This window comes from Vanessa atalanta, chromosome Z (genome assembly GCF_905147765.1).
Source record: "Vanessa atalanta chromosome Z, ilVanAtal1.2, whole genome shotgun sequence".
NCBI classification, from domain to species: domain Eukaryota; kingdom Metazoa; phylum Arthropoda; class Insecta; order Lepidoptera; family Nymphalidae; genus Vanessa; species Vanessa atalanta.
In genome coordinates, this window is record NC_061902.1 from 15307424 (window position 1) to 15333460 (window position 26037).

Below are 26037 nucleotides of genomic sequence, written 5' to 3' on the forward strand. Positions count from 1 at the left end.
ATTTTCAAATTGATATTTAATATTATTATACGATAAATAAAAAAAAATCCAAACGAACCAGACAGATTTCAATAATAATCATTATTTATCAATTATAAGTCTGCATTGTGAAGTAAATAAAATATTTTATTTTTCAGATACCTTTGAAGGAGTCCGTATCTAACAAAGCCTCCAACTCAAAGAAGTAAGCGGTTGCTGTATCGGCGCCCACGATAGGTTACTTCTGCTCTAATGCTCTTCTGCACTGCTTATATACGTTATGAGTTACAATAACAGTTCGACGTCGAATATCAACTATGATTTACATTGTTTAAAAACCTATAATGTTTATATGGTAACTTGAATAGTTTTTTGAGCAGGTCATACTACATATCTGACAGTTGTATGAATGTGTTGCCATTTAAAATCAAAAGATATGTATATCAATATATTAAAAAAAATGTGTCAGTCAATTTTTCCAAATTTATAAGTATGATATACATATTTAGGGATAAAGGTTGTTTCATACGGTACACGTGACATATGTCATTATTGATACGGTTTCAAATGTATTCTGCATGTTTTAAATTAAGATTTAACTATATTCAGTACTATATTATTGAATATTCACCTAAAAATAATATTACTACTTTAAAGGTTGTCGGTAAAGGTGTCATGTCATTACTTGTGACATACTTATATGGCGTTAATTTGTTTGAAGTGAAACTTCTTTGGACACGTTGAAATAAAATTAAAGGCCTAATTCGAGTAGAACGTAATATATTATGTCACGTTTGAGGGAGACGATGCACAGTAGTGTTTCACTTCTGACGCGTGTGCCAAGTTTCAATCGTTTTATTTTTTTGTGTAATCTGTTGATTCAAAATAATTCCTTACTTGTCACTGTAAATTGCATTGAGTACTGTATAATTTGTCTTCTACACAACATTGTTGCCAACTGTCGACTTGCCATAAAAAATAATTGAGATTCTTCTAAATTATTCTTTAATTATACATCTTAAACATTCCAAAATAATTATTTATATTAATTCCTCTATATTTTTTTATTATTTAATTTATTTTATACTAACTTTATTTAATCTAAAATCATTTATTTATTTTATTTTATTTTTTAAAGTTGGCAACACTGTGTTTACACCATTAATGCAATCTGTTATGTTTATGCAAAAGTATGAATATTATGAAATATAAAAAACACGCGACATTGGTGAAGTAATTTAACTTCGATTATGACATTTAAAAAAACAATTGACCAAAGAATAAATGAAATTAAAACCAGCTAAATTGAAAACACCTTAAAAAGATTAACTTAGTAAAACCGAAGTTTCCCTTTTATTTTTAGGGTTAATTAATTTTCAAGTCAAAATTGTGAGTTAATTTTCATTGTAATTGATCAATTTATATGATTAATTTGAATTTTATTTTAAAAATATTTAATTGAATTATAATTTTAGTTTATTTCTATGTATTCAATTGTGCTTTACTTTTTAGTGTTAAGTTATTAGTAAGGCCTACTTATATCGGGCTATCGGTTTAAAATAGACTTTAAATAGAAGTTATTTTTTATGAATACTACATACTATTAGTGCATATATTATAAAAATAGAAATACAAAATTATCACCTTCAATTTGCAATTCCGTCGATACATTTAATATTAAGCTCGTATGAATTATAAGCAATTTTCTAAATTCATATTTATCGAATAAGATACGCATATTATATGACAAAAATAATAGAACATATTCGAAACAGATTAAAATTCAAAATACTATTGAAATTCGAACTTCTTGGGAAACGTTTTGGAAAAAAGTTGTTATATGTAGGTTTAAACGTTCTCTGCTGTAATGAAAAATAAAAAACAATATAATCATCTAAGATGATTTAGCCGTCCTTTAAATAATTCATACGAGTAGAACTACTTTTTCCATAAATAATTATTATAAGTATAATGTAGTCTGGATTTTTATATATTATGCATAACTCGATACGTCATACATTTGCTACTTTGTAATGGTTTGATTATAATTTTATTCATTTTACAACGTATGAACGTGATTCATTGAAAAAAAAAAAACTTTTATAGGTAATATTAATTGAGATGTTAACAAAAATTAAGGTCTTGACGAAATCATGCGAGTAGTGCATCGGCTCTGATTGATAACAAAAATAATACAATTATGTTAAAAAAAATACATTTAATCACTTTAACTTAGAATGCCAGGTGTTATTAATATGCTATTTTTAATATTAGCTTATTGATAAAACGACGGAAATATATGGGCTGCGCTTGCGCAGTGAATCGCCGACGCGCCGTGTGTAAGTCGGTGTTCTGCGTCACCGCGCCTTTGACAATTACAAATATTTGTAATTATCTTACTTTTAATTACTAACCTGCAATGCGAATTGTTTAATGAATTTATTAACTACTTATTATATAATTTATTTTACTTATATCAAGTGTCTGTACCTTGTACCTCACACGTCGATCATGTTAAGATGAAAAAAAAAATCAAAATTGTTAAATAGATTATATTAGTTAGGCAGATACAACTGGTTATTCTTATATAATTTGCGAGCTTTATGGCCTCTTTTCACATCGTATTGTCTATGATCTGACAATTAATAAACACCGTAGTGTCAATAGTAATGCCAAATTGTGGATTAAAAAAAAATTAAAAATGTCTATGTCGTTTTTATTTATTTTTGTTTCTGTAAATTATTTTTCTTCTTGCCATCACCTTAATTTATATCAAAGTATATAAATATATAACACATTTTCATCACCTATAAAAAATCCGACTATGCCCTGGTCGAAATCCAAAAGTACCACCCACCAAGTCATCAGTTAGTCCAGCGTTGTAATACTGAGTACCGGTTCGAATGGTGAGAGGCGGTATAGTAACAGTCACAAGAGATATATCACCTCAGATGCCGTAGTTAGTGGCTCAGAGGCCGCACACCGTTTTAAATCAATACTCTATTAATGAAGTGGTGAGCACATGGTTATGGCAAGTCTTAGATATTTCGTTTTTTTGAATCATTAATAGGAGCATATCAGACAAGACTAAAATGTTTTTGGACGTGGAGGGATACATTATTATTATTATTATTTCTAACCATATAGGTATTGTAGAAATTGAAAAAGTAAGCATTCAAAATAAATCATTTATTGTGAACCAATCGTGTATCAGTGAAGAATCGTCAACAAACAACACAATATCAAAAATACCTTTAACAAACTACTACAAATGGAAAAAGACCTAAAATTGATCTGTGTTGAATGTCCATTTTTAGCACACAAAGAAGACTTTAACTAATGAAAATGAAGCAATGAGATCGAGATCTTAGCCTTTAACGGCGTAATATGTGAGCTTATATAAAAGCGTTTCGTGTTTTACACAATCAACTGATTGAACTGATATATAGAAATAAACGTACCTAATAATACTATATAATTATATATATATCAATAATTATGTTAGTTTTTTTTGTGCAATGTTAATAATTTAATGCGAATTAAAAACTTCAATTAAGGATCTTCAACAGCCTGTACTATTTTTACCTTATTTTATGAACAACCCAAGCATATGCCCTGTAAAGACTTTGTAAGATAGAGTTGCGGTCTGAAAATATAGATAGACTGTTATAGAGCTGCCAAAAATCTCATAAAACGGTATATTCTCAAACAATAAATAGGTATATCAAGCAGTACTCGTCATGCCTCCATCTCGGAAGCAGCATTAGCAGGAGTTTGCAATATAATAAAGACAGCAGGCTGGACCAGATTATCTGAATATTTAAAATACCTGGATAGAATATTTGCCTTTTCAAAACATATACAAAAAAATACTTATTTGTATTGCATAAATAAATATGGAATGCAATAAAATGCCGCTATTATAGCTATCACTGAACTAGTCAATTAATTCAATCAATATATACCAGACAAAATATTAGAATCCGGATTATTTCCACCAATGACCAATCTTTACGTAATGAAGAGTATTAAAAACAAGAAGACTACTTATAATAACTTCATTAACAGTGTTGCTATTTAAGTTGCTAATAGTTTTTCAAACTTGGAATGTACTGTGTAATAATGTTATATTAAATATATATAAAAATCCCTGTTTTATTTGAAACCGCATCCCGCAAAAACCGCGTGTTTTTGAGAAGGTTTTTAACTATAAATTTGCATAAAATATAATTCAACGCATACCTTAGCCATAGAAACACGTCACCAGTCGCCTCCATATGACGCTATTACAAATAGACCCTATTTGTGGTAGCGTCATATCGAGTATGTATTATGTTTGACTATATATACATATATATTTTTTTACATGTAAAAAATAAATAGTGAAACATAAAGATTCAACTATCAGTTAAAACACATTAAGAGTCAGTTGTCATGATTATTTTAGTAAAAATACCACTTAATAGCCTAGAAGAAAGTTGAAGCAATTATTATTACGAATTTGAATATTATAATACAACATTTTTCGGAACAACAGCAAAATAAACAAATCTTGTATGGCAACAGTTGTGCTCGTCAGACTTCACAATGACAGTTGACATATTATTATCAGTTAATCTGTGTAGTTAATACTTATTATGTTGTGAACTTAAAAATTGCGAAGTGTTTTTTCAGCATATAAAAACTTTATAAGTTATTTTTAAAGTTAAGTTATATCATTACTGTTATTGATTGTGCCTACATATCACGTACAGTTTCAGTGTTGATTGTTATGAGAGAAGAATAAATAGTTTTTGAGTAAAGTTGGCTGGCTTAGAAAGGATTGTAAATTTCGAGTTCTTGAAGTTTCCATGCTTTTCTACGCGGGATGGACGATTTACAGCAGCCTAGCACTTCAAAGTGTGGCCAGTGAGTATATTTTCTTTTAATAAAGTTCTTTATAACAATATGTAAATAAAAAACAATTCAAAGTTAATTTCTCATCCAATATTAGCCAACTTCTTCATAAACTCCTGGTTTATATACTTATTAGTTCATGAAATATTGTTGAATGAAATTTATACCTATTCAACAAGGAACATAAGCAAGTCAATTGATGGAGTTTGCTTGCACATGAATTATTTAATTAGTTTTTAACTGAGAGAACTTTGTATTAGATTGATGTCATATGTTGTATTATCAAGTTACAAGGTGAAGGGTGAGTCTGTATCAAAAGGTGTTAACTATATCATATTTTTTTATTTTCAAATCACATTGACAATGTCACTCGCTATGATTCAAATATTCATAATCTGAAGTATGCTTTAATATAATGAATATAATGAAATATCACATTATTTTTCATTCCTTACTTTCTTAATAGTTATAAAACATAAATACTACTAGTATTTAGTTTCTTTTTTATATAAGCTTATTTATTTTTAGTTTTTCTTGACATATACAATTTTTTTTCATAAATTTCAAATAATTTGGTGTGTATTTCAACACTGTCATCATGATAATTCAAAATCATTTCTGTGAAAGAGACATCATTTTTGTCACAAAAAGAAAAAAATTACAAAAATATTAAACAATTTTCCTTTTCTTATAAAAAAAAATAAATGTTATACTTGATACTAATTATTAACTAAAACAAAAACCAAAAACTATTCTTATATAAATTTTTACATCAACAACCCTAAATCTGTGAGTGAGATATTTATAGTAACTTAACCTTGGAGTTTCTTAGAGGATAATTAATATCATTTATGCTTCAAAACTGATTAAGAAATTTTATGATTAAATATTATTTTCCTTAAAATTAATTGAATGATTGGCAAAAATAATATACTGTAACTAACAATAAAAATATTTCCTAGTTAATTTTTTTGTATTTGAGTATAATAGAATTGATATAAGGATATTTTTATATACATTTAGGTGATTTTTTGTAATTAGTGTTTTTAGTATTGATAAAAATAACACTATATATTTTTTTATCATGCAAAGTGTTATTTTGTTTTTTTTTTTTTTAATGCGCAACAATTAACAGTATGTTATGACCATTTACAATTAAGACCATAAAATCTGTTAAAACTTTTTTTAGATTTGATAATGGTTTGCCTATCCTAAATGTCGTGTTCACAAATAAAACAATGGATATATGCAGGCTGTAATTCTAAGAAAAGAACTGTATAAAGAAGTTGCCACCATTGAGATAGCAGATGTTGCCAGTTAGACGACGCAAACTTCAGATCGATTTTCATTCCTTGGAATCAATATTTTAGAAGAGCAATATTTTAGCAGTCGAGGATAGGTCACTCTTTTTAGTTTTCATTGTTACTGCTTTTACTTAACAGTACCAAAAAATAACAATTTGATAAATGATCTGTTTTCTCATACCACTTAATAAGATTTGAACATAAGACTGAGATATTCCTACCTATACCCTATTCCAGTGGTAGTAGAAAAAAAGATAAACAAACCTTAGATTTACTTCATGCAATTTGCTTATAACTCACCTATATTGTTTACTACTAGGTGTTTGTGATTAATAGATCTTTATTTATAATACAACACTATTAAACCGAACTACATTAATTTTACTTCCAAAATTCCATTAATAGTTTCGTTGACAGTCAAAACGCCGTTTTTTCGCAAATACATAGTCAATATCATAGACTAATCAAGATCAACCAATGATATCACGTCTAAAACTTTTTAGGATTGTATTTACAAATTTTTGATTTATTATGAACTTTTTATTCCAATATCTGTTAATAGGATATATCAAGGTCAAAATTTCTAGCACAAATCCTTCGGAAAAAAGGATGTTTAATGATTGTATTAAGTTAATAATTAAATTCTTATTTATGTACAAATAAACATTTAATATATTCCAATTATAATTGTTGTTGTATTAAATATGAGAAGTCTTTTTTGTTAAGATTTTAAATTTAATAATAACTTAATAAAAACATGTGCTATAAAGTTTCCAAAGCAGGATTTGTTTTTTTATTTATATAAAATTTACTGGTTTGAACTCTGCTTTTTTAGTTTATTTATTACATTTACTTACATACATATTTTAAATATTATAACAAAATAAGTTAAAATTCATATCAAGGAATGTGCTGCCCCTGGTGGATAACTTTTGAAACTCCATCGTTCGATATTATAACCTTTCAATGATGCCAAGCAAGGTCCAAAAATAATAGAGGTTTCCAAAAAAATCCGTATAAATATGAATATTTCCAGAACCGACAAAATACAACTTTTTGTTTCGTATGTCGTATTTTATCAAACCAAATCAAAATAAACTTTTCAATTAGGTTCCTGCTAGTACCTACTTTTGTATAGTCATTTTATAGGATTCAGTTAAATTTAAAGCTATCACTATGCTTATGTATATATCAGTATAAAAGTAAAGTAATTAGTAAAATATTATATGTATTAATAACCGTTAAATGTGCCATTACTGGGATTCATCTGTTCTTACTGGGCCCTCTCGGGTGATTCGAAGCTAAGCGAGTCGGTGAAGGTAGCGTACTTCCCCGCTATCAGATAAGTTGAAGCGTTATAAGTCAAATATGTGTTTTTATCTATTTTATTACAAATATGACTTTTTTCGGTCCCCCACATATTGGTAAAGTTATAAAGTGCTTTGCGTCTACAAAACTGGTTCGATTATACCACTCTACTAGTTGTATTTGTTTTGTTGAAAACTTATTGCTATATTTGAGTTGCTATTGTTCTTTCATAAATAATCACATTTTTTTTTTCTCGCCACTCATTACACTCTTTGACTGTATTTGCTTTATAATTAAAATTTTACAGAATTAATTCAAATGGAAATTTTTCAACCATGTCCGGTTTATTTAATTTCTAAGACTAGGCTTGGAAGACGACGACTTATTTCTATAGATTGTAGGCTTTTGAATAAAGTTAAAAAATATCGTGACAAGCAGATTTTGAAAATTACTTTTTTATGAATAGTATTAAAAACTAATGAAAAACAAAAGGGCTTAATAATTTTCGAAGTTTGTAAGATAAAACTGGAACTGTTGATATCTGTAAAAAATCGAATTTCGAGCGGACAAAGTTGCGGCTTCAGCTAGTCATAATAATAAAGTCAGCAGGAACAACATTATTTTATTTAATAATAAATACCGCTACACTTTACTGTTCGTACTAAGCGTTGAATATCTTATTCAACGTATTAAAAAAAATAAGGCATGCGATTTTACTTATAAACAAAATAAATATGAATCGACCTTCAGATTCAACTCATTGGTAAGTTCGTTTTAATCAAGAGAAGCATCCTAACGAACATAATCGCCCGCTAACGAACGCACGGAGCGCTTTTCGGTATTATCCCATAGATAGCTTTGGTTTTGTTTTTCGATACATTTAGGAATATAAGCGTTTTAGGTTAATACATACTTATACAAAAATACACTAAAAAATATACAAACACATAATATTCAATAGCGGATTTATAATGCTGTCTAAGTCTTCGTGTTCATGACGCTGTAACCGCATCAGCGACAAACCGCGTGTTGCCGCAAACTCAGTCATTCAATTTATCTATCATCTAAAACGAGTACTGCACGTCATTTATTATTTATCATCATTTATTATTCACTTAAAAATTAATGTAGTTCTTTTTTACAAAGTTTTATTTGCAATTTTTTTGCGAGCTAATTAGAACGACTTCACGTTTATTATTAAATCAACGTATGATTTAGTTCAAATGGTAGTGCATGATTATGATAAGCATGACCCGATTCTACACGAGGATCCGCTCCAGGTGAAGGACATTCAAAATTCAATCAACATTCAAAATTCTAAATTCAAGATTAGCACCAAATTTTGTAGTTAAAAGCTTGATCTTAAAATATTTCAAAATGTTTGTCAAACGAAAACGTATGAAATCTTTTTTATGAATGTTATATTCATATCTACTTGTAACTATGGCATTGAAAACAATGTGATAAACGTCAAATCTGCCTTACCTTAAATTGAACTTGTTCCTTATAAAATAATGTTGCTCTTCACCAAGCGGATTATTGCTGTAGATACGGTAACATCCATGGCTTAAGAGATCGGGAACGCAGTCGCTATATTCAAATCGCTAGCTGATCCTCATTAAGCCATCATCAACTTTATTCATTGTACTTTTAATTGCATTCACTGCATTTTATAAAGACTAGTATTTATCATTCTTTTCGATCGCATACAGAACAACTCTGGTTTCTCTCAAAGCAAAGTTTACCACTATTTATGAAATTTCTGAAAATGTCCTAATGAGAAGAATTTGACGATGTAAGGAATGGTTAATATTTTTTAATGTATTGGCCGTGACCACCCTAAGTTTACCCGTGATATAAAAAAAAAAACTAGTGCTCGTTGTGGGTTGGAACACATTTTTGTGCTAGAACCTGTTTCGAAGTTTTTCGAAGCTTCTACAATATTCTGACAATATTCGATGTATGAAAAACAGTACGGTGATCGCATTACCTTATAAATTCGATATATTACGTTCTTTTGTGTCATAACATTCAAATACAATGATTTATTCATGAATAACGATTCAAATATTAAGAAAAAAAAGACACTCAATTTTATTTGATCTCGAAATGTCTGTTTCGATGACGAATCATAATGTATCTCGAATTAATTATGCAAATTAGATTCAAATAACTTTTATATAACCTATTTTAATTATAAGATATATTTCAAATTATTCAATCAAAGTTTTAGAAAAAAAAACATTTTGTGAATGGAATTTAAATTTCGTAAATTCCTTGAACGTTGATAAAATCAATAATTTAATTATGTGTTTAAGTGACAATTAGATGACGATAAATTTTATGTTATTATGACTTAAAGACGGATTCCCTAAAACATGTCTCTTGTAATTATGAACACTTACAATTGCATCTGTCACATTTGCTCTGTCAATTTAATGACGGTATAGGCGTTTTATTATAAATGTGCCTCGATACACTTGTATGTAAAAGTTATATAATAAATATATTATTATTTTACTTTTCTATTATTGTATATAATTCGTATTGTAATAATTAATTGGTCCCTTTATAAAGAGTATTTAATTAATTCTTTAATGTATTGATAATACTAGCAATAACTAGCTACGATCTAAGGCTAAAAGAAGTCGTTTATTCTCCTATGCTAGTCCTAGATCTAAGTATTATCACATGACCTAAGGAAGTCATGACCTGTGAAATTATTTTATTTATATTTTTAGTTACATTTATTACATATTATTTAGATGAATGTTAAGTTGCAAACAGTACGCTAACTCCATATAATTGAATGAATGCTTTGTATTATACATTCATTTTGTAATCGAAAATTTATGATTTTTTTCTTTGATTACAATATTTATAAATAAATAAAATATTATTTATACATTCTTAGACAATTTATCAAATCAAAACAAGAATAAACTGAGTAATTAATAATTGTTAATTTAATAAACTATCTTATGTCTTTGAATCATCGTTTGGTATTCATAATAAATATACATTCTTTTTAGTCTTGTTAAAAAAGACTGGCTTCGATCGGCTACTATTGCTAGATCGTTGAAAAACTAAATACGATTTCAAATAACCTAAATGTAAATCCAAGGTGCAATATTTGTCTACTATGAAATATATTAATACTGTCGTTTCCTGGTTAATAAACAACATACCGGACAGAAATAATAGTACGACACATTCTTAAACAATTTGCCATTCAATTCTCTTGCAGCAATAAAATTGATTATGTATATATTTGAATTTAAAAAATAATGTCCTGTTACTAGTAAAAATGCATTAGGCCTTTCTGCCAAGTAATCACTGAAAACATTTCCGTTATACAGAAAGCACGTAAAGCCGTTAGCGCCTGCAGGCATTAATTCCAATCGTGTCAAATTTTCGTACCGACGGATTGTGAGAGAGAGGTAACATAGAGTGCATCCGTGTGTGTACAATCACATAAGGTCTATAATGGCTAACGTGTACTGCAACAGAGTTGGGGCTATTTTGATCTCTGCCCAGTAGGTAATATCGGATTGCTGACCCGGCCCTGAATGAGAAATAGAAAAAAGGGTCAAGTTCTGTTTAATATCTCCTGCAAAGCTGTCTTATCTCGATAATGAGCGCCGTCGCTATATCTTAAATTGACAAATGATATCAGATTATTTTAAACGCAAATATCGTTGGAATAAATTATTTTGAGAACTATAGAGTAGCTTTTGCGTAGACACTTTTCTTTGCATTTAATTGAATTATTTACATATTAGCTATATTAAATATATCAAAATACTCGCTGGTAACAGATATGCCCAATTCCAGATCATACATAAAACATCACCATTAAATTTAGTAATGCCGTCTATTATAATCTAAACTTCGACCTTCATTTGAAATAGCGTGTTGTTAATAAAGAGTTTAGTTGTTGTGGTTGATACAATATTAAGTTCATTGTCATAACTCGTTGATATGATATATTTGGGGTATTCAACCCATGGTACAGTATATCCTTGGGAAACATCACCAAAATCCATTCCATGGTCATAGCATGACGTGTATACTAATTTACAAACATGTCACTTAAAGTCGTCGAGATATCAATTACACAATAGATGCATGTGTAATTAAAATTGTAAACGTGAAAATATGTTATTGTAATATATTTTTTTTTATGTATTTTTATTTATAATATAGAAGCGATGTGGAATCTTCATGGAAGCGACTTAGCTCGGTTTGAGATATGGTATGCTTGCAGGTAGAGCCACCAGCGGCCGAGGCTGCGGCCCTGAATCATGACGCGATTCGGAGATACCAGGTATTTATCTTAACAATAATATTTATTCGGAGGCGAAATAATCAATGAACATCTATATAACACTTGGGTTCATACAAATTCTAACACTGGTATCACACTTCATTATCATACTGAACACCGGAAAAAATTATCTCCAGCTTTATTAACGCGTTGCCTAATTCAGAAGTTCGGAGTAGATACTCTCGGTAATTAAAATATCTTTATATTACAGCAGACACATTCGGCGCTTATTTAGTGAAACAGGTGTGACCTCAGATACGGTGATGATTTACCGACAACCAAATCTTTGCATAGCTTGACGGTATTTGAAGTAATGGTGCCTCTAAGAGAAAGCCATGATTAGTTTTCGCTTAATACAATTTTTCCTTAGATTATTTACACATAAAAATAGAGTGTCGCACTAAGAAATTAATGTTAAAACTGAATTATAAATAGTTTTAAGCAATGTAAGACGTCTTGAATATTTGGACCTTCAACTTTTGTAATCTATATATATATAATAAAATTGGAGTTTCTGTTTGTAATATTAAAATAACCGCGTTTTACTAAATGCATATGTATACACGGTACATATACCTAAATAACATTTTTTACAATTTTTGTCTGTCTGTCTGTTTGTTCCGGCTAATCTCTGGAACGGCTGGACTGGTTTTGACGGGACTTTCACTGGCAGATAGCTGATGTAATAAGGAGTAACTTACGCTACTTTTATTTTAGAATTATATGTAAAATAATAATAAAGTCACACTTTTTTAAGAGCCGAGATGGCTCAGTGGTTAGAACGCGTGCATCTTAACCGATGATTTCGGGTTCAAACCCAGGCAGGCACCACTGAAATTTCATGTGCTTAATTTGTGTTTATAATTCATCTCGTGCTCGGCGGTGAAGGAAAACATCGTGAGGAAACCTGCATGTGTCTAATTTCAACGAAATTCTGCCACATGTGTATTCCGCCAACCCGCATTGGAGCAGCGTGGTGGAATATGCTCCAAACCTTCTCCTCAAAAGGAGAGGAGGCCTTTATCCCAGCAGTGGGACATTTACGGGCTGCTAATAATAATAATAATAAACTTTTTATTAAATTCAAACGCGCACGAAGTCGCGGGCACAGCTAGTTTAATATAAAAAATATTTTTCATTCATCAGTATTAAAGCCAAAAATGTGTTTGACAAGATTAAAAATACGTATAGCGGTAAAGATAAATTTATATCAATCATTACAAAATGTAAATGGGGGCCCATTTGTGATCGCTATACCCGCATACGTTTCGTACGTAAATTAAATAAACCTAAATTGTATTTATAAGTTTGGCTGTTTAAAATCTAAATTTGCACAATAAACTAACTGCAAATATCTACAGACTTTATATAAGAATTTACTAAAAGAAAACAAACAATAAAATAAAAATAGATGTCGAGTGTGGCCTTCTCTGGCTGAAATAACTGCTGCAATTCTTCGTGGAATGCTTTGAACGAAGTATTTTATGAGTTCTTGAGGAATACGCTTCTAATAGGCCGTAATAGCAATTTTACGCTCTCGGATGTTCTGTGGGGTTGGGTGTACAGCTTTAACATGTTGTTATGGTACAAAATTTGTCGCGAAAAACCAATTTAAACAATTTTACATCAACACAAATTCATTAAAATTACAAAAAACCCTTGTTTATTTATTTGTAACACAATATCTAAGTACAACCTGCCAGCAAATGCTCGAATCGAATAGGCTATTTTTAAATAACTTTGAAATATTCAAATTTGGAACATTTAATTTTACTTTCTAGTACTTTTTAATACGTAGACAATTGTTTCTAATTAATTTAATGCATATGTAACCTCTTTTGTTTAAGATTTTCATAATTGTATGGAAAAGTCTGGGTGCCCGTTTTTTTTTTGCAAATGGGTTTATTTTTTTATACCACAATAGTTTCATTAAGAAATGGGTTGTAGGGGTAACTAGATTATAAAGAGGCGATGCTATATTATAAAGTAGAATTAAATAATACATTGTTTTCGGACTTTTAAAGAAATATACTACTACTACTGAAAAATATATTCAATTATAATTCGATCATCGTCACTAGGAACTATTATTTGCTTCCGGCCGAGCCTTTCCCGGCTTAGCATCAACGGGGATACTCCCATTAGTGCCTGATTCACTTTGATCCTAGCTTGACGGCTTCCGGTTTTAAATCAATGTTATATGACACACAATTGCAAGACTAGGAGATTTAACTGTGCCGTGATGAGTTGATGATTCATTTATCTTCTGTCATATAATGAATTATGTCTAAGTTTTATTTTTAATTTATTGACAATTTGTAAATATGTTTTTTCTGTTGTTGGCTAAGCATTTGAATTTATTGTTCGATGATACAACGCGCGGTATCAATTTCATCAGCTTAGGAAACTTTGTCTTGGTACATAAAGTTGAAGAAAAACATCGCGTCTGAATCTGCATGTGTCGAATCAAAATCTTCCTAAATACTGTATGTGTACCCCATATGTAACTAAGTTTAGTAAGTAACCCCCAAAAACCACCCCACCGGGACACTTACAGGATGTTCCTGTATTTTTTTTACTGTAGGTATAATATGTATCGGTCTTAACTTAAAAATAAAATTTGTTTCCTTTAGGTAAACCTCAAAGCCATATAAAAACGAATAAAGTAAGCTTCAATGAGATGAAGAACAAAGATAAATAGGCTAGGATAGCTGAAATTATCGTTTTTTCTCTTATATAATATGATGTATTACATGTATTACAGGAAGGTTTACATATACATGTAAACCTTCCTCTTTACTGATTTTTATTTATGTATTTATGGGAAAAAAACAATACTTTCTAGTAAAAAAAACAAATATAAGAAAGAAACATATAAAAATAAAGTTTCCACTTATGGATGTATGTAAAATATATCTACTTGTCTAATTTTCGATAAATTTGGAATATATAATAGAGTTGATTACGCTGCATCTATTGAAAAAAAAAGGGATTTAGCCGATGGTTTGAAAGAAATATTTGAGAATAAAAGCCTCATTTAACTCCGTGTTATTCGTACCGGAAGTTGACGCAATCGAACTAAAATGATAAAAAAGTATATGTATCGTAGTAACAATGCACGGCCAAAAAAAGGATTTTCAGTAACTCCATACAATTTTAAAATTTTTCACGAAAAAAAACCACTGTTGCCGATGTCGTTATGGAGATATTCGTGATTAACTTTTGACGTTTCAATAGCGTTCTGTGAACTGCTGTTCAATCCACCATATTGCACACGTAAATGCGGAAACGTAACACTTGACAATATAAATAGCGACGTATAACGACGTATTATGCGTTATCGTTGATGATAGACAGTCACATTTTCATTGAAGTATTTAAATTTATTAAAATTTACAAATACCGTATTAATTTGATTAAATCGACAATTATTAATCAAAATGACATAATTCTTTCATTACAAATTATAAAATGCGAACGGAAATGTTTGGGCATTGACATTTCTACATGAAAATTAACTTTAAATAATAAATAGACGTGTGAGTGGATTTGACCTTACATACATCCTTAAAATTAATACAAACAAAATTAGGCTTAAATATATTACGTAAACTAATTTTGGATTCACAAATTTTTTAGTTAAATATATCTAATTCTTTACAATGTATATTATAATTTGTATATGCACGTTACCAGAACACGTGATTAAAACCGCATTTAAATCTCAATATCTGAGCGAAGACGCGGTGGGAAATAACGTTGTTTCATACTATGTAATATATTTATACATATATTATCTTATACATATACGATATTCCTTTTTGTCCTTGTGTAAGCTCAGTAAGCTATGTGTTTATATCAATAAAATCATCAATTTTGATGTTTCACATCTGCCATTATATTGAATCTGCATTTATATCTTTCGCACCGCACCGTGAAACCTTCCTCACTACATTAAAATAATCTTTATTCAGGTTGGCTCTTTTATATCGTAATTATATAGTATTAAATTTAATGCCACCGACCACCTACCACCCGTTCGGATTGTAGATTAAATTTTTATAATAATGTATATTCCGCATAATTCGAGATGCGCCAATTTGGTTTAAAATCCGGGCATAATTTAACGGGCCCGGATTTAAACTCTGTGTTTTCGAGAATTGCGAGGTGGAGTAAGCTCCAAACCTTCTCCTCGTGAGGGAGAGGAGGCCTTTGCCCAGGCTTTGATTCAACAGGCTGTTACTTTTTTTACTTTACTATAAACGTACTTCTGTCTGCCAAGCTGATTGAAGCAATGTTTCTCTTTATTCATTCCATTTATCTTTATAATTCTGTACAGTTAATCATACGATAGTGAATAAGTGTATGCACGAGTTAACTTTGTGCGCAAACAGAAAGTTAACTTAAATTTCCTTATTCCTCCCTATTTACTGTGCGAAAGTGTTTAGGCGCCGGATCAACATCTATACATAATTTACGAGACACAATTTAAGCATTGCCTCTGACCGACTGCTCAGGATTTATTGACAGAATAACTCAATAACTTTCCAGGGAATCGGTCCCAGGACCACAGGAAAACAGTCTTATAAGCTCAATACTGCGAGGTATTAATATAACAGACAGAATAGTCAGTATAACACACACATTTAAGTCAATTTTTAATGTCTAATTTAAACACATGCTTATAGTAAGAAATCAATGAAATGAGTTATTTCTTAAAAAAAAAAAAAACATTTTATTTTTATTTTTGTCATTTAATTAATTCAAAAAGATTACACATATAAATTAAAGAATAATATGTTTAGTAAACCTATTTACATTTTTTTTATATTGCATGTAATAAATATGCTTAAGCATTGGCTTAATTTAAATGATGAATTGTGTAACATAATTATATTAGTAGTAATGAATCTATGTAAAAAATAGTATTTTTATTATTATAACAACGATAATGAATCCACATTACCAAGTAAAATGCGTGCGATGCGTGGTTTCTCTTATACCGATTATTTCAATATTTTAAACCGATCTCAATTTTAATTGGAGAAATACCTATTAAATTTGGTCTCTACCTTCTGTAGTATTAAGATATAATGTTATTATCGTATAGATTCTTGTATTTTCTTTGTTTATTTTGTTATAGTCAAGGTCAGTTCTTATCGGCCGTGGTCACTAATTATCAAACTCGTCATACAGACGAATTACAAAACATATTTGACATAATTATATCATTTTATGACGTTGTGTAACATTTTATTTGTTATAAAGCAATGTGTCGTTTTTTTGCATCTTTTAATAATTATACTTATTTTATCGCTTTATAGAGATATCGCTGCTGATCAATTTGCATGCCGATTTTTTTTTTACAAAAAATTATTTTCGATATAAATAAAAGTGGGTGGAAGCTCCACCGTTATTTTTATTGATTTTATATAAAAGTTATAAAAATATTTTATATTGCTCATTTTTTATATAATTTCCTCCCCAATTTCACCGCATTTCGAGATTAATTCTGATATTCATACGCAGAAACCTGAACACCGAATCTCATAATCATATCTTTCAATAACAGCGAAATTCCATTCAAGTTTCCATCCTAAGTTTCACCCCCTTAATAATTAATTAATTAATAATAATTTTTATTTGAAAAAATATAAATATCACAATTTTTTTTTAAATATTCTTACTAATTTAACAAAAATATACTACAAAGGACAAATTAAATAAAATTTATAAAAAGAAAAACGTAAACAAAACAAGCTTAAATCTGCTTAGGAACTACAAAACTATCTTTTAAATTTAGAAATATATAACTGTTTGTAAATTGTAAAAAAAAGATAAAAAAATATGTCTACATGTCGACAACAACACCGGAAATCAATTAAAAGTTTAACTTCAAATTTCATAACGTCAAAATCAATTGTATAATCAATTTACTTCTTCAAATATAATTGAAATCAGTGTTTAGTTGAAAAATTAATTAAAAGTCTTAATAATCACTTCTAATCACAAATGAATCGAAATTAATAAAAACTATAGTAGATTACACGGAATAAAAGCGATACGTCGTATTTGTGGTGCATTGACGATGACGGTTTCTCTTCCCAGTTGAATGCTGCCATTATGTCTGCAAACAACTAACTATCCACACGACGCTCCGTAAGATTTTGACAGTGACGAACAGTGACAGTAGTTGTCAAATCTAATTCCGACGTAATTCAATATATGCGATGCAAACTATAGGTCCAATTGAGATGTTAGCACAGTTACTTCTGCTGTCCTGCTGTCGCGATATAGACGCCCAATAAGAAAGGATTTGTGAAAATTTTACATAAGGGCGATGTATTAACTCCGCAATTTTACCCGTAAGATTTCGGCGGGCAGCTCACATTGAATTGCAATGTAAAAACCCGTCTTAAAATTAAAACAACAACAAATCAGACCTAAAACGAATCGAGAATCTCTCTTCTATCACATTCTCTAGTTACTGACTTATAACCATGAGCCAGTAACTAGAGAACGAGATAGACTGAGCCTTGTCTGATTAGTTAGTGATTAGCGGTTAGCAAATAATTCTTCTGCTAAACTCGTATACTTTATATTTCTTTTTTCCGAGAGGTGGAGATCCATGATTTTAAGTCATTAGATGATGACTTCAATTCTTTGATTTAGTGGTTGACGGCGAATCGACTGGGCTCAAAATAATGCTTGTATTGCGTAAAAGACATATTCAGAAGGTACAATATTTTTGAATATAATAGTTTACATTAGCTATCATATAAAAATGTCGCATCGAAATGTTGTATAAACATACTGTATCAATAAGCGAACATTATCTTCGTAAGAAAACAAACGTCCCAATCCACGGGGGGCGGGTGTGTCGGACAGCTTAATGAGATGCAATCTGCGAATGATATTTATGCTACAGACTACAGATTATCATTGAACGAGAATGTTAAATATTTTAAAAAGGGGAATAGATAGAATATTTTATTATGTCAAGCTCAACTTATTTTCGAATGTATTATTTGTATACTAACATTTATCTACATCGATAAATGTTATCAACTTGTATTGCAATCATTGTTATACGTTTTTTTTTATAACAGAATAATTCTCAGTAGAGACTTAAAAACTATGGCAATTCTGTGATTTTTATTTTTACAAACATATAACGGCAAATAAATAATAAAATACTACCCAATTCCACATGCATTCGTCATCATCATTATCATCATCATTATTATCAGGCTATGTCAGTCCATTGCTGGCTAAGATTCTCCCATGGCACGCCACTGAGCTGAATTTTCAGGCCTCCTCTTCCAATCCCTCCCCGCTGCCTTAGGTATATCATCGCCCGATCTAGCTACAGGGTGCCATATACTAAGTATGCCGACACACAGTATCCACTAAAGAACCAGTCTGCTTCAACGGGCCACTGCCAAATTAGCTTGATAATTCGCTGAGCTATTACATACAGTATGGTAGGTTATACAGATCACTGCAGAGTATGACCGACCGATGTGTCTAGCTTGTGGATTATACAGGCCTTTGATACTGTAGAAACCTTTCCTTTACTTCTTCTGTCAATGATGTCAAGTCTTTTGGCTCAAGTTCAGAATTAGCAGACTGAAAATATCTATCTGCGCCATGGATGTGAAATCCAATGGAATATAGGTTAAGGTCGCTTGGAAAGCAATGTCATCAATATGAAAAGGACGCAAACATCTCTCACCTGTGATAAGCAGGCGACATCGTAATTGTGGTCCAAATGTTGCAAGTTTTACAACAGATGCCGGCAGTCTTGCTTATTTGTCTCAGCGAATTTGCCTCTGGAATCTTGACAACCCAGGACTAGTAGACAAGACAGGACTAGTTTATAAAATTTCAGATCCCTCTGGATAGTCAATATGGAGCCGAGATGGCCCAGTGGTTAGAACGCGTGCATCTTAACCGATGATTTCGGGTTCAAACCCAGGCAGGCACCACTGAATTTTCATGTGCTTAATTTGTGTTTATAATTCATCTCGGCGGTGAAGGAAAACATCGTGAGGAAACCTGCATGTGTCTAATTTCAACGAAATTGTGTATTCCACCAACCCGCATTGGAGCAGCGTGGTTGAATAAGCTCCAAACTTTCACCTCAAAGGGAGAGGAGCCCTTAGCCCAGCAGTAGGAAATTTACAGGCTGTTATGTAAAAAAAAAAGTCAATATATTCAACGTATAAGAAATTCCACGTACATCCTTCTAAAAACATAGTAACAATCAAATAGGGTCTTTCAAATAAACTTTCTAGAAAATTCTAATAAATATTGACTGGCAAAATTCAAGTGTTCGGATTTTCAAATGCTTTGTGGAAAAAAAAACCCAGATAAGTGACCGCTACAGGACGCTCGGCATGTATAGAACATCGTCGTCATGTGCTTAGCATCTGTCACACGCAGGTTTCAGGAAACCTGTGTGTGCACCCAAGATGAATTACTAATTATGTTACTCTTGTTTTGTTTTATGAAAAATATTGACCACGATTATTTTTAACTCAACAGTAATATACAATGTTATAAAATCTGAATAATTAAAAGACTTGAAGTATTTTATAAAATAGTCTGGCAGCGATATTACTCTGAAATATTTACCTTTAATAAACTGTGGTACAGTAGTTGTAAAGGTCACAAATATATTAAACAGGTCACTTGAAATCGTAGGTGGGTAATATCATATATAATATGTGTTTAACGTTTGAAGTATAGCGCTTTGTTTTGATTCAAAATCGTTTATATTCTTTTATTAAATCAGTGTTTTTAGTGTCTTAAGACACTCTAAGATTGAATAAAAGTAAAATAAAGAGCTGCTGCTGGTGCTGAAACGCGCATCATACCTAAATAATTGTCTTTTTTTGTAATTAAAGATAATAAACAAAAATAAACCGAGATTGTAACTACAATTGGAAAATCTGCGAAATCCACCGTACTCCCCGGACCTTGCTCCTTGCCTTGAATTTGGACAACTTCTTACAAGGAAAAAAAAATCAACTCTGATGCGGCAGTCCAAACCGCCTTCAAAGAGTTTATTGATTCTCGCCCCCATGATTTTTTTAGTGAAGGGATCAATGATATGGCAAAAGTGCATAGATAACAACGGTGCATACTTTAATTAATTAAATATATTTAACAAATAAAGTTGACTTCATATTCCAATCGCCAATTTCGTATGTACCTAATACATAATACAAAACAAAATTCCTAAACAATTCGTTTACTGTACAGGCCATAAAGTTATGCCCTTCCGATAGATTTAAAAGAAGCTCCATCAATTTCAGCTTTTAAAAAAGCCGTAAAAAACTTATTACCTAAATAATAATTTAGACGACTTTAATTAATTTCTTTTATAAGTATAACATTTTTAGTATCTTAAATATGTATTAGTGTATAATAGAGATATATTATATATACATATGTATATATGTAGTAAGTATAAGTATTAGTGTGTAAATATTTGTATGTAAGTTTATGAATGCACCGCCGACGCCGATGGTTTTAAAAATTTTGTTTTACTTTTATTTCTGTGTGTTTCGTTTTGTTTGTGGTGTACAATAAAGTATATTTCATTCATTCATTTCATTCATAATCGTCCAAAATTATTCGTCGTCAAGTTTCCGCTAAGAAATATTTTCTGTCAATGAAAGAAACACTCGATACTTGCTTTAATTCACGTGCTATCACTTTTTTTAACCAGTCATTTTATTTTTAAAGTCTCAACAGTAACAACGTATATAAAATAATACGTATCATTCTCACAGATATATTTGATAGGAGGTATGCTTTAATTCTTGCAGCTGAATTATTGTCCAGTTCGCTGGATCGATTGAGCTGAAATTTTACACCCTTTGGATGCTGGTATAAAACAGTCGCTACCCGCTGTCTGTCGATCCCTATATATGCTTTAGATCTTTAAAACTACGCAACGAATTCTGATACGGTTTTTTTAAAGATAGATAGTTCAAGAGGAAGGTTTTTATGTATAATACATGCATAATATAGTAGAGAAACACTAATAATTTTAGATGTTTCATAAATAAACTTTTTTTGAGCTTACATTACAAAGGCTGAATGAACCCTACGAGATAGATCAAAATAATGTACTACAGTAATGTACACCTTATAAAGATCTACAAAAAAGTCCACGATAGTCTATCTCTCACTGATACCCACAATAACCATTTTTATCCTTTACTTTTTCGAGAAATAATGGATTATTTACAAAGCAATTTTAAGGAATTCTGCATTAAGCCTATCCAATTAAGAACCTTAAATATAGTGCATTTAATATAAATCAATATGACCCTTTTCAGCATGTAATTTATTAGATTAAATATATAAAATGCAGGGTCATATGGTTTTGTATTGTCTAATAGCAAAAAGTTGTGAACGTTATGTATTAAGACATTCTGCAGTATATTTAGTATCAGTGTTAATGTAAAAGCTCGAACTAAGGTAAATCTTAAGATTATGATAGACCAGTAACCTAAGATTTACCGACATGAGTTGGTAAATGTAAAGTATTTATTATAAAGGAACGACTTTTTCGGACTTTTACCATTCCAATCTAACCTAACCTAACATGTAAATCCTAAAATTTACCAAATGAATGATGGTAAAAGTTCTAATCCCACATTAGACATATAGACATTTACCATTCAGAATCGGTAAATCTTAGGTTTCACTGGACAATCTTAAGATTTATCGTAGTTCGAGCTTTTACAGTAACATCAGTATTGCACCCGTGTTGAAACCGGGGCGGTTCGCTATTATTTAAAATTAATATTCGACTTTATAATATTACATTTTTATGAATATGGAATAATGGAATGATGATATTCCTGGAATTATTCTAGATCAGTGTTTCTAAACTAATGTTCCGCTGATAAGGTTTATATGCGTTATCCGATCACAGTAGGTAGCTGTCGTCGTGAATAGGTAAAGAATAATAACTAGTACTGTACTAAGAAAAGACATTTCTTAATTTTTAACCAGCCAGTTTTAGTTTTAAGTTAGTCGTATTTTAAGTTCATTCTGTACCAAATATAATCCAAATCCGTATAGTGGTTTAACCGTGAATGCGTAGCAAACAAACAGCCTTCGCATTTATAATATTGGTATGGATATATATGTATATACTATGTTTACACGTGTATAGTTTTACGCTGCGTTTTGCTTTATTTTGAACAGACTTCAAAAAACTCAATTCGGCTGAACGTTTTGTTTGTATGTTACGGTATATTGTTGTCTGCTATGAACCAATTTTAATTGTTTTTTGTCTAAATATGAGTTGGGGAAATATAAAAAAAAATCCTTTTTAGATACAATCTTTACATTGAATTTAATTCTATAAGTTTCAGATTCCTTAGTAAAGATTCGTTCAATAAAGTGTCTAATTATTTTTCAAATTGATTTGAAATTCTTTAATTTTAATAAATAAATTACACTTAAACTAAAACGAAATAAAAGTAAAAACCACGTTAAAAACTAACTTTTATTTAAATGCACCAAAAAGAAAAAAATAAACTTACTACTTTACTCAATAATAATTGATCCGCCATGTTAGATTTAGAATGAAGTCACCTCCCACGTAACACGTCACGCCATGCATTCTTCATTGTTACCCAATCATCCTGCCCCAATCCGGGTTTGATAAACAAAGGCGGCAGAATTCCATCTCACCGATTGTCTGTCGCGATGTGTTTTCATTATTCTGAGGACGAGCCGAATTAGGTATAATTTTACAAAATATTTCTTCATCGCTGAGCAAGAGAATAATTTATAAACAGTGATGTTGCTACTGTTTTCAATCTACCGAACCTGTGGAACCAGCTTTCACCGGCGGTTTTTCCGAACCGATGCGACTTCAAGAAAAGAGCATACTCATTCCATAAAGGCCGGAGACGCAACTTTAAGCATCCCTGTGTTGCAGATGTCCCTGTGGAACCGGGACGGGTAATTAGTATATTATATAATATATATGTAGTGGAATTTTCAATTCTGTTAATTTGTTCGACAATCTCAAACGACTTTGAACTAAATATATAATTCAGAAATAATTTAATAGAATCCTTTGAAAATTATAAGGTTTTGCCGATAAACTACTGCGTAATTAGTCACTTAAAGATATACCATCGATTCGCGTCAACGTACTGAAATCCCCAATTAGTTGCTGAGCAACGCGAAGACGCCCGAGGACTGTGAGAATGCAACTGTTCGAGTTTTTTCTTCTGCTCAATTTGTCCTCGAGACAGACAGTTTTAATATTGCGGGTGACTTTTATGTAATAGTACAATTATTATGTTTTCAGTATAAATTGTATTTAGTTCATTATGTAAAATAACAGGTAAATTAAAGTTAATATAATTATTTGCGCTTTCAATAGTTTGTTTTGGTGTAATTTTACTTTACCTAAATAAAGTCAGTCCTACGTTCAGTTGGGATTTAAGGTCTTCGAATAAATACTTGCAAATATTTCAATGATTTAACTGTTATAAATTCAATTAAAGCTAGTATAGAACATTTAGTAATTTTATTTTTTATTTTTAGTGTATCAACGTAGTGAATAAGAATACATATATGCATATATACATATGCATTAAGCAAAAAGTTATTTTAATATTACAAACAGACACTCTAATTTTATTATATGTATAGATTATATATGATAGTTATTTTGTAAATACCGACTCGTTCTTCGAAAGTAGTATTATGTCTTTGTCAACTATTAGTGTTTAGATTGTAAATATTTATTCGACCGTATTGAACACCCGCCGCCGGTACACCGCCACAAGGTTATGCTACCATAAGCCCGAAAACTTAATTTAAGTGCAAACTCTCTGAGTTGAACACAACTCTGGACCTAAAGAGTTCAGGAAATACAGCAGCTATCCGTGCACTATGAGGCATGATAGTGTAAACACTCGCAATTTCCAGACTCCGGGAAGCTCTAAGAATTTCTCGAAAGCTTAATATTTTTAATAGTCTGACCCAAACTTTGTGACATATCCAGGGATCAAGATAATCGACCCTTTGAGACATCCACGAGACCATATATATATTCATAATATATATGTATATATATGTGTACGCATTCATATGTATATACATACATAATAAGTATGAAGTGTAATTATTTTGCTTTTAAATAAATATTTATTTGCAATAAATAAAATCTTTATCAACATTTGTAAACAACAACAATACATTATTTACACGAAGCAGAAAACATTAGCTGGTCGTTCTTTCTTTCGTATTGTTGTTCGACTTAAACAAACCGATTCGATTGTATTTTTAAATCAGTTTCAATTTCACATCGATATAGATTTTTTTAAATTACATTATGAGAGTATTAATGTAGATTACTTACTCCATTAATTTGCCATTCCGAACGAACTTAAATCGTACACACAGACACAATTTTTACAGAGCCAGCTCACTTTACACTAGAAGAAAAACGAACGACATTATCTTTCTTTACAAGTTAGTTCATGGGCTTATTGACTCGTCCGATATCCAGCAATGCATACAATTTTCCATCCCTCGTTCAAATAGCTGCCTGTAAGATCTTTTGTCTTCCTACCGCTAGAACAAATGTTCTTACGCACTCGCCTTTATACCTATCTGTACGTGTTTCTCTTACAATAGTATTCGTTCTAATTATGATATTTTTAACGATTCTATAGCCTCATTCAATATTGTAAGCTTGGTCTCTGCTGCTTTCATTTACTAGACGGGAATTTATATTTAATACTAGCTGTGCCCGCGACTTCGTGCGCGTTGTTTGAATTTAAGTAATTTGGATATTGTAGCGTGATTTTATGTTTATATCTATACATAATTCTAAAATAAAAGTAGCCTAAAGTACTCCTTATTACATCCGCTATCTGCCAGTGAAAGTCCCGGCGAAATCGGTTCAGCCGTTCCAGAGATTAGCCGGAACAAACATACATATGCATTAGTAAAAATGGGTTATTTTAATATTAAAAAAAGACAGTCCAATTTTATTATATGTATATAGATTAAACGCATGTCGTGTCTAGATCATGAGAAATGTAATCATGTGTATTTTTTGATTGTCGTTTTGTTTTGTAGACCTTACGACCATAAAAATAACCTCTAGTCCGTTACTATTATAATCTGATGTTGTTTACTTATGAGTAAAAGTAAGTTAGTACTGTGTTC

The 26037-nt window shown here is 30.5% G+C and overlaps 2 protein-coding genes across 4 annotated transcripts in view; both read left to right on the forward strand.

The window, feature by feature from the left end:
* Positions 1-2685, forward strand: part of LOC125075826 (G-protein-signaling modulator 2) — a 42603-nt gene extending 39918 nt beyond the window's left edge. For both annotated transcript variants that reach the window (XM_047687613.1, XM_047687614.1), the window contains exon 10: positions 138-2685. In XM_047687613.1, coding sequence (XP_047543569.1) covers positions 138-188 — 51 coding nt within the window. In that variant the 3' untranslated portion in view covers positions 189-2685. The remainder of the gene's footprint in view (positions 1-137) is intronic.
* Positions 2686-4614: 1929 nt separating this feature from the next.
* The window catches only part of LOC125076002 (protein cycle), a 99587-nt gene continuing 78164 nt past the window's right edge, over positions 4615-26037 (forward strand). Inside the window, exons 1-2 of one of the 2 annotated variants that reach the window (XM_047687922.1) lie at positions 4616-4887; positions 11755-11814. In XM_047687922.1, coding sequence (XP_047543878.1) covers positions 11792-11814 — 23 coding nt within the window. In that variant the 5' untranslated portion in view covers positions 4616-4887; positions 11755-11791. Of the gene's footprint in view, positions 4888-11754; positions 11815-26037 lie in introns of both variants that reach the window. The other variant, XM_047687921.1, reaches the window with a different exon arrangement.